At 38.2% G+C, this 13,664-nt stretch overlaps 1 protein-coding gene across 1 annotated transcript in view; it reads right to left on the bottom strand.

Moving 5' to 3' along the window:
• LOC121858309 (mediator of RNA polymerase II transcription subunit 12-like protein) overlaps positions 1-13,664 on the bottom strand; it is a gene marked incomplete at its 3' end in the record, with an annotated part of 265,779 nt that overhangs the window by 73,238 nt on the left and 178,877 nt on the right. Inside the window, 1 exon segment of the mRNA XM_042354642.1 lies at positions 10,940-11,028. Coding sequence (XP_042210576.1) covers positions 10,940-11,028 — 89 coding nt within the window.

Genomic DNA, 13,664 nt, shown 5'->3' on the forward strand with positions numbered 1-13,664 from the left:
GCGTTGGTGCATCGTTTCCATTGTTTGCTGGTAGTTACTGGTAAATATTTTTCAACCTAATGAAACTATTACCCGTTTAGAGGTCGACCCCCAATTTTTTGCCAAATAATTTGGTCTTAAAAACTCGAGCTACACACAGGTATATACGGATACATACGGGTATCTCTGTTACGTAACCCCCGCGTATGTTAAGGGCCGACTGTATAGTCTGGATTTACGCGGATTTCCTTTCCTTTACGCGTTTCGTCATTTAAACGGCACCTGGCCAGACCGGCAATTATTAGTTACGCGGTACATTCCATCATTTACGTGGGAAGCGGCGCAGGGAGGGTGCGCATTAGGTCGCTCTTATGTTATCACTGACGTCATATGACGTATCGGACTGTGATTGGGCCACGCATCCTTACCTCCCTCCGCCGCTAGCTGTGATTGGTCTAATGTAACATGATGTGCCCTGCCACCAGAGGGAAGAAGTCGCTGACCTAGCCGGGCCAGTCTTCGCGTACACAGTTCTCTCTTGTGCCCGCTATTCCCCTCACAATGGCTTCCGCTGGACCCCCACCACCCCCGAGAAACCTTGAACTACCTGGACCAAGCCATGGTTATGTGAATAAGTCATCGAGTTGGATGAGGAAATCAAGCTAATCCTTGACAAAGACACAGTCAATCATCGGGATGAAGTGTCTAATAACCTTCTGTCGAAAATTATGGAGCCGTATATCCAGATGTATGACGACATCAATGCTAGCCGTCAAAGTAACATTACCGAGTTCTTCGCCCGCAACCCACCACAACCACAGCCAGCCCAAGTCAGTGATAGTGACAGTGAGGATATGGACTTTGAGGGGTTTGTCAGGGAGGCCCTGACAACCTCTGTGAATAGTGATAGTGGTTCACCGGAGGGCCACTAATCTGCCTTCTGCCTCGGAACCAGCCGCCATCCCCGTGTGCCGACCTATCTCTTCTACTAACATAAGTGTTAAACACCTTTATATTTGCACAGTAGTGTAGTTTTTAATTTATATAATATGTGTGTGTGCAATGTGCATACCATCATAAAATTAAGATATTATTTTTACTACAACGTACGTATTGTGTCGGAAAAAGGGGTAGTCTGGGGTCGACCCAGTCTCTATTTCAGTTAATCCCATATGTTCTGTTATTTTGTTTACGCGTTTCTCGTTTTATGCGGACCTCCACGGGTTTAATTGACCGCGTAAATCAAGACTATACTGTGTGTGTGTATATATATATATATATATATATATATATATATATATATATATATATATATATATATATATATATATATATATATATATATATATATATATATATATATATATGCAAGTAAATCACTGTGGGTGAGAGTGATCCAGGTATATGCTGATAACCACAAGGAAAAAGGAAACACGAAGTCAATTAAATACAATAATAACGAAAGTTCACAGCGCGATCAGTATAGGTTAAGATAGCCAAACACAAACTAAGAGTTCCACTGAGTGAGTGTACCCACGAGGCGACCCGAGACGTGCCACCCTCTTGCCCCGGACGGAAACTTTTCGGTATAAAAAATGCGCGCATCATTTGAAAATATTTTTGGTCACGACTGCCGCGGTCGTATGACCCGACGGACGTACGGTCAGAGCAGGTTGTAAGTACCAATGGACGTAATTCCATGTGGTCGTAAGTCGGGGACTACCTGTATATATATATACAGTCATGTGCCGGTTAACGTCCTAGATACGTTCTTGGAAACGTGATGTTAACCAAAATGGACGTTGTCCGATCATCACATAAACTTTTTATTTATATTTACGTGTACAGTGAGTTCTGCTATAACGCGTGTTTTGATAACGCGAATTTGCTCTAACGCGATTTATGAATTAGGAACGATATTTGTATAACGCGAACGCTTGTTTGCTATAACGCGATTTTTGCTTACTATTTCTCTAATTTTGTGGTACTGTATTAACTGTGAATATAGTAAAGAAGAATATCAACAAGAAGCGTTCTGGTGATAGAATTCCCGGTGATGATCGTAAAAGAAAGGATATAACACTTGAAGAGAAGCTCGATTTTATCAACCTCAAAATCACCCTTCTCCCCCATCAAGTAAAGTGTTACATTTACTGTATGATTTCATTATTAGATATGAATGTAACATTTATTTAGACTGTGTTAGGCTAACTACTAAATTTTTTCGATTTCGAGTAATCTGCACCTAACCCTATTTTCTCCATAAGCCCTGTTATTTCTATTACGCGATTTTCTATAACACGATATTTTACAAGAACACAATTATCGCGTTATAGCAGAACTACCTGTATGTGGAATACTATATACTGTACATATACACTTTTACTCTTAAATCACTACTGTAATGTGATACAGGTGATTAATTTTTATCTCTTGTGCAAAATACATGACAATTATATTAAAATTATTCACTGTTTTACAAGGATTCCAGCAACGCCAGCAGATGGGGGAGAGAGAGGGTGCGAGGGGGCGTGGGGGGAGGGGAGGTAGTACGTTTGACAGCTGGCACAGGCCCAGGTCTAACGCGTGTATATTTATCATTTCTTAGGTGACTAAGCTTATAAAATGCCAGTGAAATGACCTGGATGAATATAATTAACATAGCTGGGATTCTTGTAACAAACTGATCAATTTGAATATAAACATGCTATAATTTGCACTAGACAAAAAATTTTTAGTACTGTAATCAAATTAGTACATGTACACTCCAGCTTTGCACTAAGAAATCTATGTAAATCTACCCAAAAATACAGTTGAAAAACTTTTTTATAAAATGTAGTACAGTACTGTACACTAATGTACAACAATTTTTATCTATTGAGCAAAATATATGATGTTTATATTCAAATTATTGGCTGTCTTGCAAGGATTCCAGCAATGCAAATTATAATCTCCTAACTTTAGTCTGAGATATTATATAAAATAAACATAAAGAAATCACCAATCTTTTATCCTGGACACGAGGGTGGTGGGAAGAGGGGGGGGAGGTGAGGTGACAGAATGTCTGGTGTTTGTTTGTTATTTATTTGAGATAAGATTTGACAGTTGGCGCTGAAGGCCTGCGTGTTTATTTATCATTACTTAAGAGTGACTAAGCTCTTCTCATAATTTGCCACCCAAACGACCTGGATAAAGGATTCTTGTAAGATAGTAATTTATTTGAAAGTTTTTTTTTATTTCAATTTAAATTTTAATTGTTTATTCCTTGATTGAGGAAGCGGGATCCTAGTGCTGTCACTTGGTACCCCTGTACCATAACACCAGAAGCAACTGGCCAGTGTCACAAGTATATACAGTCATCCCTTGGTTATCGTGCCTAATTGGGACCCCGCCGATAACGAAAGTGCAGAACCTAGGGATTTATTCTAATTGGTTCCAGGCACCGAAGACCCAACCCCAAGTTACCCATGTTAAGACCATTTATACCCACTAAATATATATACAGTGGGGTATGCTATAACGAACGTAATTGGTTCCAGAACCTCGTTCGTTATAGCATTCGTTCGCTATAGGATTAATCCGTTCCAGGCCCCCAAATACAACCACTTAACACTGAAAAAATTCTGTGGAAAATGTAAAAAATGCGGTACTTTATCTTACCTTAGTGTTATTCAGCATGCAGGTACCCCTAAACACTGGCACATCACTATCACTTCCACTGGGAGTCTTGGCTTTAAGGTCCTCAAACAATTGTCTGGCCTTCTCACAAATTATAGCTTCACTAATGTTACCACCTGCCATTTCTTTCTCCTTTATCCACACTAAGAGTAAATTTTCCATCTCTTCAATCACATTACACTTTGCTTTTGCTAAGTCTAAAGATTCCCTTAGCCACTTGCACAGTTTTTAACTCCTCTTTATTCTTCAAAATCGTACATATAGTCGATTTAGCCATCCCATATTCATCACTAAGTTTCGCAATGCTTCTTCCATTCTCACGTTTCTTTATAATTTCTTTCTTAGTTTCAAGGGTTATTAGCTTTCTCACTTGCTTTGGACGACTCATTGTTACAATTGTATACTTGTATAACAAAATAGTTATACAAATAACGCGAATTTCCACATCAAAAGACGAAATTTCAACAATAACAGTGGTGCACTGGCTACACAATGAGACAAAGATGGCGCCTGACGCTCTTGTTGTGGGTCGCGGTACAACAATATTCATGCGCCAGGCGAAATAGTCCCGTATTCATCCGCGTTCGTTGTAGGAGTTGCGTTCGTTATAGCATTCTCAATTTTATAGGTAAAACCGTTCGTTATAGGAATATTCGTAGTAGGATCCGTTCGTTATAGCATACCCCACTGTATAATGTTATGGTAAATATCATAAACACACGTAGGCATGGCTAGGTTTATTACAAAGTGATGAAAAGGGTACGCTTAATACTGTAGTCCACAAAACATGTAGCTATGCTATTTTTATTTGGTCCCCCGTCATACGAGTCCGTTTTCTCTCACATCAGGACGCCTGAGTCCTCCGTTTTCTCTCTTAATCTTAAAGTGCACCAGAAACTTTACTATTTTTAGTAATGCCACAGACTTTGAAATTGCAACTTGCAATTGTTGAGGCAACTAGATATCTCTCATTACAGCAAATGTGTTATTGTCAGTTTGTAGGTGAAAGATTTTATCCTTAATAGATGTAGGTTAACATTTCACCTGTAGGCAAATGCTTAGAAAAACCTAAGTAAGGAAGCATATTCCTTTAACACATAATATCTGACCAGCATGGGGAGGATCATCGTGTCTCCGTCAGGGGGTCATGGAGTGGTGGTCCAGCAGGCGTCAAGTTTTTTGGGGGGGGGCCATGGACGTATATGCGATCGATGTTCGGTTGGACGTTAACCGGCGCATGACTGTATATATATATATATATATATATATATATATATATATATATATATATATATATATATATATATATATATATATATATATATATATATATATATATATATATACAGTCAACCCTCACTTTACGAGGTTAATGTAACCCACAGGGTACCGCGGAAAGTGAGAAACGCGTAAAGTGAATAACATAACATATGGGATTAAATGAAATAGAGACCAGCTGACCCCCAAACTCCACTTTTTCCAACACAATACCTATGTTCTAGTAAAAATAACATCTTAATTTTATGATGGTACATGCACACAATTAATACTTAAGAGAAATAGAGAAATACAGTTCGCCAAGTTAATGTCCATTCAAATAATGGACTCACTCCCTCCCCCTCTTCTCACAGTACACTCCCTGGCTCTTCCCTCTGAGAAATTTTTGGGGGAAAACCAGGTATAGTAATAAATAATACCTCAAACTAAAGTTAGGATAATATAATTGACATTGCTGGATTCCTTGTAAGACCAGGAATATTTTGAATATAAATGTCATATATTTTTCACAAAAGATAACATATTTACTCATTGTAAACATTACATCTAAAATTTGTATGTCTAATGCAAAATCTATGATGTTTATATTCAAAATGATCATCAAATTGTAAGAATTCCAGCAATGTAAATTATATTCTAGCCGGGTAATTTGTATGAATTTTATGAGCTAAAACAAATATCTTCAGTTAATAAAAAAAAAAATATTCTTCACGACACTATCTGTCAATCAAAGTACCCCACCTTGCCTCCCCCCTCTTCCAACGAGCCAGATGGTCAGTCCGTCCCAACCCTCCACCCCACCTCCCACCAACCCTCTCTTCAAGAGAAAGAGTGGGTGAAAAAACTAGATTTTAACATTTAGTATTAAATAATACCTCAGATTAAAGTTAGGATAATATAATTGACATTGCTGGATTCCTTGTAAGACCAGGAATATTTTGAATATAAATGTCATATATTTTGCACAAAAGATAACATATTTACTCAGAGTAAACATTATATCTAAAAATTTTATGTCTAATGCAAAATATATGATGTTTATATTCAAAATGATCATCAAATTGTAAGAATTCCAGCAATGTAAATTATATTCTGGCCGGATAATTTGTATGAATTTTATGAGCTAAATAAAAAAATTATACTTCACCAGTGTAAAGGGTACACCCACCGCGAATGTGAGCATCCTGGGTTCTGGCAGGGCACCGCGTAAACGTGGAAATGCGGAATGTGGGACCGCGTAAAGTGAGGATTGACTGTATGTATATATATATATATATATATATATATATATATATATATATATATATATATATATATATATATATATATATATATATATATATATATATATATATATATATATATATATATATATATATATATATATATATATATATATATATATATATATATATATATATATATATATATATTTTTTTTTTAATAATAATTGATCTTGATAAGAATCACACGGAAAAGAACAACGGAGGCACCTTAGCTTTCGCTCTTTATTCAAGACATCTTCAGAGGCAACTGGATTACATGGACAGAGAGAGGTACAAAATAAACCTTAGTGATGGTCAGTTCAAAACTGATAATGTTACATAAATTTATTTGTCAGTGGCCCAAGGTTAAAAATGCTTTGAATACCTTTGATCTAGATGTATGATAGTTATTTAGTGGGTCCCTTATTTTTGACCTGACTAGTCACGTCACCCCCCTTCTCTTAAGCTCCTCTACGTGTGTGTTGGTGTGGGGATTAGTGGATTACATCATTATGACCTGACCTCATGTTTTTAAGGTCACCCTGTATATTTAAGCCTCTCTCTGTCCATGTAGTCCAGTTGCCTCTGAAGATGTCTTGAATAAAGACGAAAGCTAAGGTGCTCCGTTGTTTCCCTTTTCCCATATATATATATATATATATATATATATATATATATATATATATATATATATATATATATATATATATATATATATATATATATATATATATATATATATATACAGTGGTCCCTCGGTTACAAAAATTTTGGTTAACTAATTACCTTCCATAAGAATATTCAATTCGGTTAAAGAATTCCTTACGAATTCCTCTCAACATGTTTTCACTTGCTCACCAGCTGGAATATTAGTACAGTTTCTATCTACAGTCAACCCTCGCTTTACGCGGTCCCACTTTACGCGTTTCCACGTTTACGCGGTACCCTGCTGAAACCGGAATGCTCACTTTCCGCGGTGTGTGTACCCTTTTACGCGGAGAGCGGCGCGAGCAGGGTGCGCACAAGGTCGCCCAGTCATCAAAACATTACCGAGTTCTTCACCCGCCACCCACCACAGCCAGCCCAAGTCAGTGATAGTGATAATGAAAGTGAGGATATGGACTTATATGGACTTTGAGGGGTTTGACAAAGAGGCCCTGCAAGCCTCTGTGGTGGATAGTGATACAATTGATACAAGTGATACAGGTGAGGGCCAATAATCTGCCCTCTGCCTCGGAACCAACCCCCCCCCATCCCAGTGTGCCCAGCCATCTTTTCTACTAACGTAAGTGTTAAAAAACCTAATATTATTGATATTTCTCTTAATTATTAATTGTGTGTGCATACCATCATAAAATTAAGTAGTTATTTTTACTACAACGTACGTATTGTGTCTGAAAAAGTGGAGTTTGGGGGTCGGCCCGGACTCTATTTCAATTAATCCCATATGTTATGTTGTTCACTTTACGCATTTCTCACTTTATGCAGGCCGCCGTGGGTTGAATTAACCGCGTAAAGTGAGGGTTCACTGTATGTTATAAGAAATGTTTAAGTAAAATCTAAGTTATCTGTTATCCTTAACACAATTTTTTTAACATTAGCTTGACTTAGTCTTTGGGTAAGAAAATGAATATACAGTATAGTAGTTTTATACAAGTACAATTATCCCATTGTAATGACCACGGTCATACACGTGAGTTAACGTAAAATCAGACGATTCATATTACGCTCAATAACCCACAAAACATGTAGCTATGCCTTCTTTATTGAGTCTCCCATCTGAGGCATCCATTTTCTCATCGCTCCCTAGCTTAGGTGCTGTCCATTTTCTCTGACTTCCTGAAATCAACCTCTCTATAAAGTAAATCTGAATGTAAGAGAGAACACCATTGCTTTGAGTCAACTTAAAGATGTTTGATTACAGCTAAAGCATTCAAGATCCTTTGTGAGTGATGTTGAAAGCTTCAACTGTCTTTATTGTTAGTAACACTTGTCAAGTAAGAGAGTGTCAAGTCTGCCAGTACGAATGGCATCCCGTGATATCGTCCTTGGGGATAGCCAGGAGTTTCTAAGTACTACTGAAATTAGATCATTTTGATGCCCAAACATCAGAGAATCTGATGTTTGTAGTTTAGTTAGTGTCAGTTGTCTATTCAAGAATGCCATTAATCTCCTGAAAGAACATGTCAAACTCCTTATCTCCAAAATCTCAACGTATACCTATAGAGGGTCCTTGTCTAGAAATACCGCTTATGTTTTGAGAATGACGTTAACAGCGTGTGTATATGACGTCCATTTCACTTCTTCCTGGCAAGTTCAATCTCTGATTAGATTATAAAAATAGACGTAAGAAATTCACCTGACCCATGGCATTGATTTTCATAGTTAAATGTACAGCAACTGAGTTGAATGTAATTTCTGTCATTGCGTGATTAGCCTTTCTGGCATGAGAAGCGCACAGCCCTGAGTTGCCAGTTAGCCGTATATAAACTCGTGTCTGAGGAGCAGCGTCACATCTCTGACGCTGTCCCATCATATCTCAGCTATGTGTACGTTCTCCGTCCGCCATATTAAGTCAGTTTAACTTAGTGAATTTTGTGAATATCAGTGTTCATGTTGTAGCAGTGAAATTATCATTTACCCAGTGAAAGAATTAATGTAACGTAAATATCGTCTGTCGTTGCCAGACGAAAAATTGTTTGTTATTGAGTTATTCTTGTCACATCTCTGACGCTGTTCCATCATATCTCAGGCACAGTGTGTGTGTTAGCTGAATACCCAACAGTCACCGGAGGACCGGTAGCTGCACACCAGCTGGCTACATTGCAAGATGTCGTTAATTCGGCACGATTAAATTGTGCGAGACCGCACCCTGGGAACTAGGCCTGAACTCCCTCGCAGTGTGTCGGACTGTAGCCGACCCTAACAGCGCTCTTCGTTTGTTGTGGTGCACCAGTGTTACACCCTGGGGCACTCCTTACAGTTATATGGGCCAAAGTATTATTGTTGTATATGATTGGGGATAATTAGCAGAAATATAGTTATCCCATGTTGAGTAGTGAACCCATAAATATTGATAGTACCAGTAAATATGTTATGAGGGTTGAGTACATTATTTATATGTACTACTAACTGAGGGAAAAGAGCCATGTTGTTCATTCCAAAATAGCATGATGTTATAAATAATACTGTATGTTAATGTGGGATATTGTCAAGTGTGTCATATAACCATCTGTATTGACAATGAAATAATTTAATGATTGTTTAACGTTGTAACCAAGAATTGAAGATCTATTTTGCTACTTGTCAAAGAAATAATATAACAGTTGTTTAATGATGAAATAAGTAATTGAAGATCTATTTTATGAATTGTAAAGTAAGACTTAAGTGGTCCAGTCTTGTCTGAGTGTACTTATTTAACATCTTGTTCACTCCTTATGTTAATAAATAGTGAATTAGTAAACCGAGTATTACCGCTTTATTCCTTCTAACCGTTGGTTCTCAGAAAATAACTATTGTAACTCACATGCCTAGAAGCTCACTAGCACGCTACCTAACAGTCCAATGAGATGTGTCATATTCTAATAAAAGTTGTTGTGGTGGCAGGCTACCGTGGTAAGTATAATAATATATATGACAAGAAATTAAGAATAGAAAAGAATATTGACTTAGAAAATATAAGCAAAGAACTATAAGATAGATACTTATAGAGAGAAAGACATAAAATATGAAATTATTAATACTGTATATAAAAACAAGCACAAGAAAAGATTAATAGAGAATATAGATATGAAGCAAGTACAGTTAACCCTCACTTTACGCGGTCCCACATTCCGCGTTTCCACGTTTACGCGGTGCCCTGCCGGAACCCAGGATGCTCACATTCCGCGGTGCGTGTACCCCTTTACGCGGAGAGCGGCTGGCGAGTCGCGCCATTTTTGGATCCAAACCTCCCGCCATCCGCCATGTTGTGTAAGCTGCGCGAACATGGTGCGCACAAGGTCGCCCAGTCATCAAAACATTACCAGTTCTTCACCCGCCACCCACCACAGCTGGCCCAAGTCAGTGATAGTGATAATTATGGTGAGGATATGGACTTATATGGACTTTGGGGAGTTTGACAAAGAGGCCCTGCAAGCCTCTGTGGTGGATAGTGATACAATTGATACAAGTGACACAGGTGAGGGCCAATAATCTGCCCTCTGCCTCGGAACCAACCGCCCATCCCCGTGTGCCCAGCCATTTTTTCTACTAATGTAAGTGTTAAAAAACCTAATATTATTGATATTTCTCTTAATTATTAATTGTGTGTGCATACCATCATAAAGTTAAGATAATATTTTTACTACAACATAGTTGTGTGTCGTCAAAAAGTGGAGTTTGGGGATCGGCCCGGACTCCATTTCAATTAATCCCATATGTTATGTTATTCACTTTACGCGTTTCTCACTTTACGCGGGACCCTCCGGGTTACATTAACCGCGTAAAGTGAGGGTTAACTGTATATAAGTATCAAAGAATAAAGAGAAGAATAAATAAGAAGTAGTAATAAAAAAGAGACCCTTACACCATATTGTACCTGTATACTTAACAGAAAAAAAAGCTTTACAGTAGAAACTCTATAAACTGGAATTCAATACACTCTGCATCAAATATTCTGGCTAACCGAGAGATAAATGTTTAGACATTCTACTCAAGAAGATATGGATTTTCTAAAGGGAAATTCTGACTAGACTCACCAGCTACTTTTAAGACTCTTCCTTGCACCGCCTTAGGAAGTTTGGAAATAAGTGGCGCTACTAGGCAGATGGACTGAGGTTTACGAGTTCTGAAAAAAAGAAGAAAAAGAAGTTAAACCGGGTCCCATTGGCATGACTGCCAGATAGAGACAGTGTGGATACAGCACTCTGTATACGAACGCAATGGCACACAAAGAGGCAGCATTGCTAGTACTGCATCCAACTAGCATTCATTTTCCCAAAATTGTAATTTAGTTCCTGTATCTATTTAGAGTTGGGTGAACTGGGAGCACCCAGGAATCAAACCAATGGCCCCTGTAACAGGAGGCAAGTGCTGTATCCACTCAAATGCCCCATCATCATGCCTTAAAACTTAATACATTTATTGTAGTATGAATTACTAAATTTTCAATGACTTACATTCATCAGAATCTATAAGTATTAAATGTAATATATCTTGTTACCAAAGTCATACATATCAATATTATCAAATTAGCACAAAATATCAAACTATCTGAATGTACAAAAAAAAAAAAAGCTTAGCAATTTTGAAAAAATATGATGCTAAGTTATAATAAACACATCTCAAGCCACCTCATATAATTATATGTACATCAATACAATTTATGTATGTTACACTGTAAACAGGTATTCAGTACTTTGCTATTCAAAAGGGAGATATGACAGATCCCAGAAACACCACAAACAGCAACATTTGCAAATGCATTTTTGGTCATCATAAAAATATTTATCAAATGATTTACCTTTAATACATGTTTAAATATGCATTGTAATACAGTGAACCCTTGAAGATCCGGACTAAAAGAGGGGACAACCTGTCCGAATCTTCCGGCGAATGTACTAAATACTGTACATAAAACGATAAATAATGATATAAATAACACCAAAAATACAGTACATATTATCCTGACTACTGGGGTAGTAGGCAGCTATCAAACAGAGAGGTACTACCGCCTGGGAAGATATTGGAAGCGTACACAATTGCAGGGTCTCAATTGTCTCTCTTACTATTGACAACACAACAAGTATAAACATTCTCACTCTTGATCTGCTCTATTCACTCTATTTTATTCTCCTATGTCAATTGATATTAATATTAAAGCGGGGCCTTCTCGGATGGGTCCCACTGGTCGGGAAGGTTGTGGACCCCAGGGCCGACCTGATTATCATCAAACTACTGGGGCCTCAACTGATGCCACCGAAGTTGCTTGAGGATCGGCTTTTTTCACACTTAATTTTTCTAACATTCGCTGCCCGAGATCCAATTTTCTTTCTGTGGAGCACCATCTATTAACCTCTTCCCCCGACCTCTTACTACTATCTGAACTTCAACTGACCAAAGCAGCTTCACCACGTGAGGTCCTTCATATCAACATCAATGGAAAAGTTGCTGCACCATGTGAACACCACACCACTCGGTGTCTCCATGACCACGTGAGGTCCTTCATATCAACACTTACGGATGAGTTACTGAACCACAAGGCCTACGTGACCTCACAAAGTATGGCAAGAGACCAGCCCGGGCCATCAACTCCAAACTATAATAATTTGTATGTTCAGTTCATGTTCCTTCTTTCATTAATGAAAGCTTTTGTTAAACGACCCACCCACCCCATGTCTTTGTATGTAATAAGTCATTTTTGTGCAATGTATATTTTCAGCCTTCGGGCTGCAGAACTTTTTCAGTAAACTGTAAATTATTATTAATATTATTAATACACACACACACACACACATTCCAACACATATACCCCCAGGGCCGGATTCAGGAGTGGGCAAAGTGGGCAGCTGCCCAGGGGCCTCCACAATCTGGGGCCTCCACATATTACAATATTTAATTTATTTGTTCATTCATTTGGATTATTTTTATTTCCATTCTTTAAAATTCATGTTTATCTATTCCATCACGTAAAACTATGTTCAGCAAGAAGCGTGATAGAAATTAGGCTAGCTACTTGGACAGAACCAGTATTTGAGTAGAGGTTTATCTGATTAATAATGCAAAGAATCATCTCTCTGTAATAACTAATAATATACAGTATTCTTTTCTGTGAAGTCTCTTGAAAATTTTTGACATGTGCGGTAGTAGCTATATCAGGGCTGGTTGACTTGAAACCACATGAATGACTCCAGTCATGTCTCACTTGTGTGTGTGTGTGTGTGTGTTGGGAATTTGTACACAATCAATAAATATACAGTTAATTAAAAATTTCTCAATGTTCTAATTTCCTCAATATAACTGCATATGGCTTCAAAATTCTCCAAAGAAGTGTTCAAATTTAGGTTCGCTTCACTCGCCACCCCACCCTCTTGGGTAGTTATAATGAGGGGGGCCTCCACAAAGAGGCTGCCCATGGGCCTCCACAGGTCTAAATCAGGCACTGCATACCCCACCACCAACACCCCGACACTCCAACACACACACTCCAACACAAACGCTACAACATCCACCCACACACCTCTACATCACCCACACACACCCTCCAACACCACCCTCACCTCACATCTCCCACACCCTCACCACCCACACACCCCATTCTCTCTCTCTCTAACACACCCCAACATCACATCCCCCCCAACAACACACCTCCAACACACTCACACACCCCCAACAAGGGAATTAAGATAACAAGCATGAGGAGTGAGGGTCTTATTGTATGACACATCTGCGTGTGTGTGTGACTGCATGGCAGCGAGTTAAATA

The sequence above is a fragment of the Homarus americanus genome, unplaced genomic scaffold, assembly GCF_018991925.1.
Source record: "Homarus americanus isolate GMGI-L3 unplaced genomic scaffold, GMGI_Hamer_2.0 scaffold57980, whole genome shotgun sequence".
NCBI classification, from domain to species: domain Eukaryota; kingdom Metazoa; phylum Arthropoda; class Malacostraca; order Decapoda; family Nephropidae; genus Homarus; species Homarus americanus.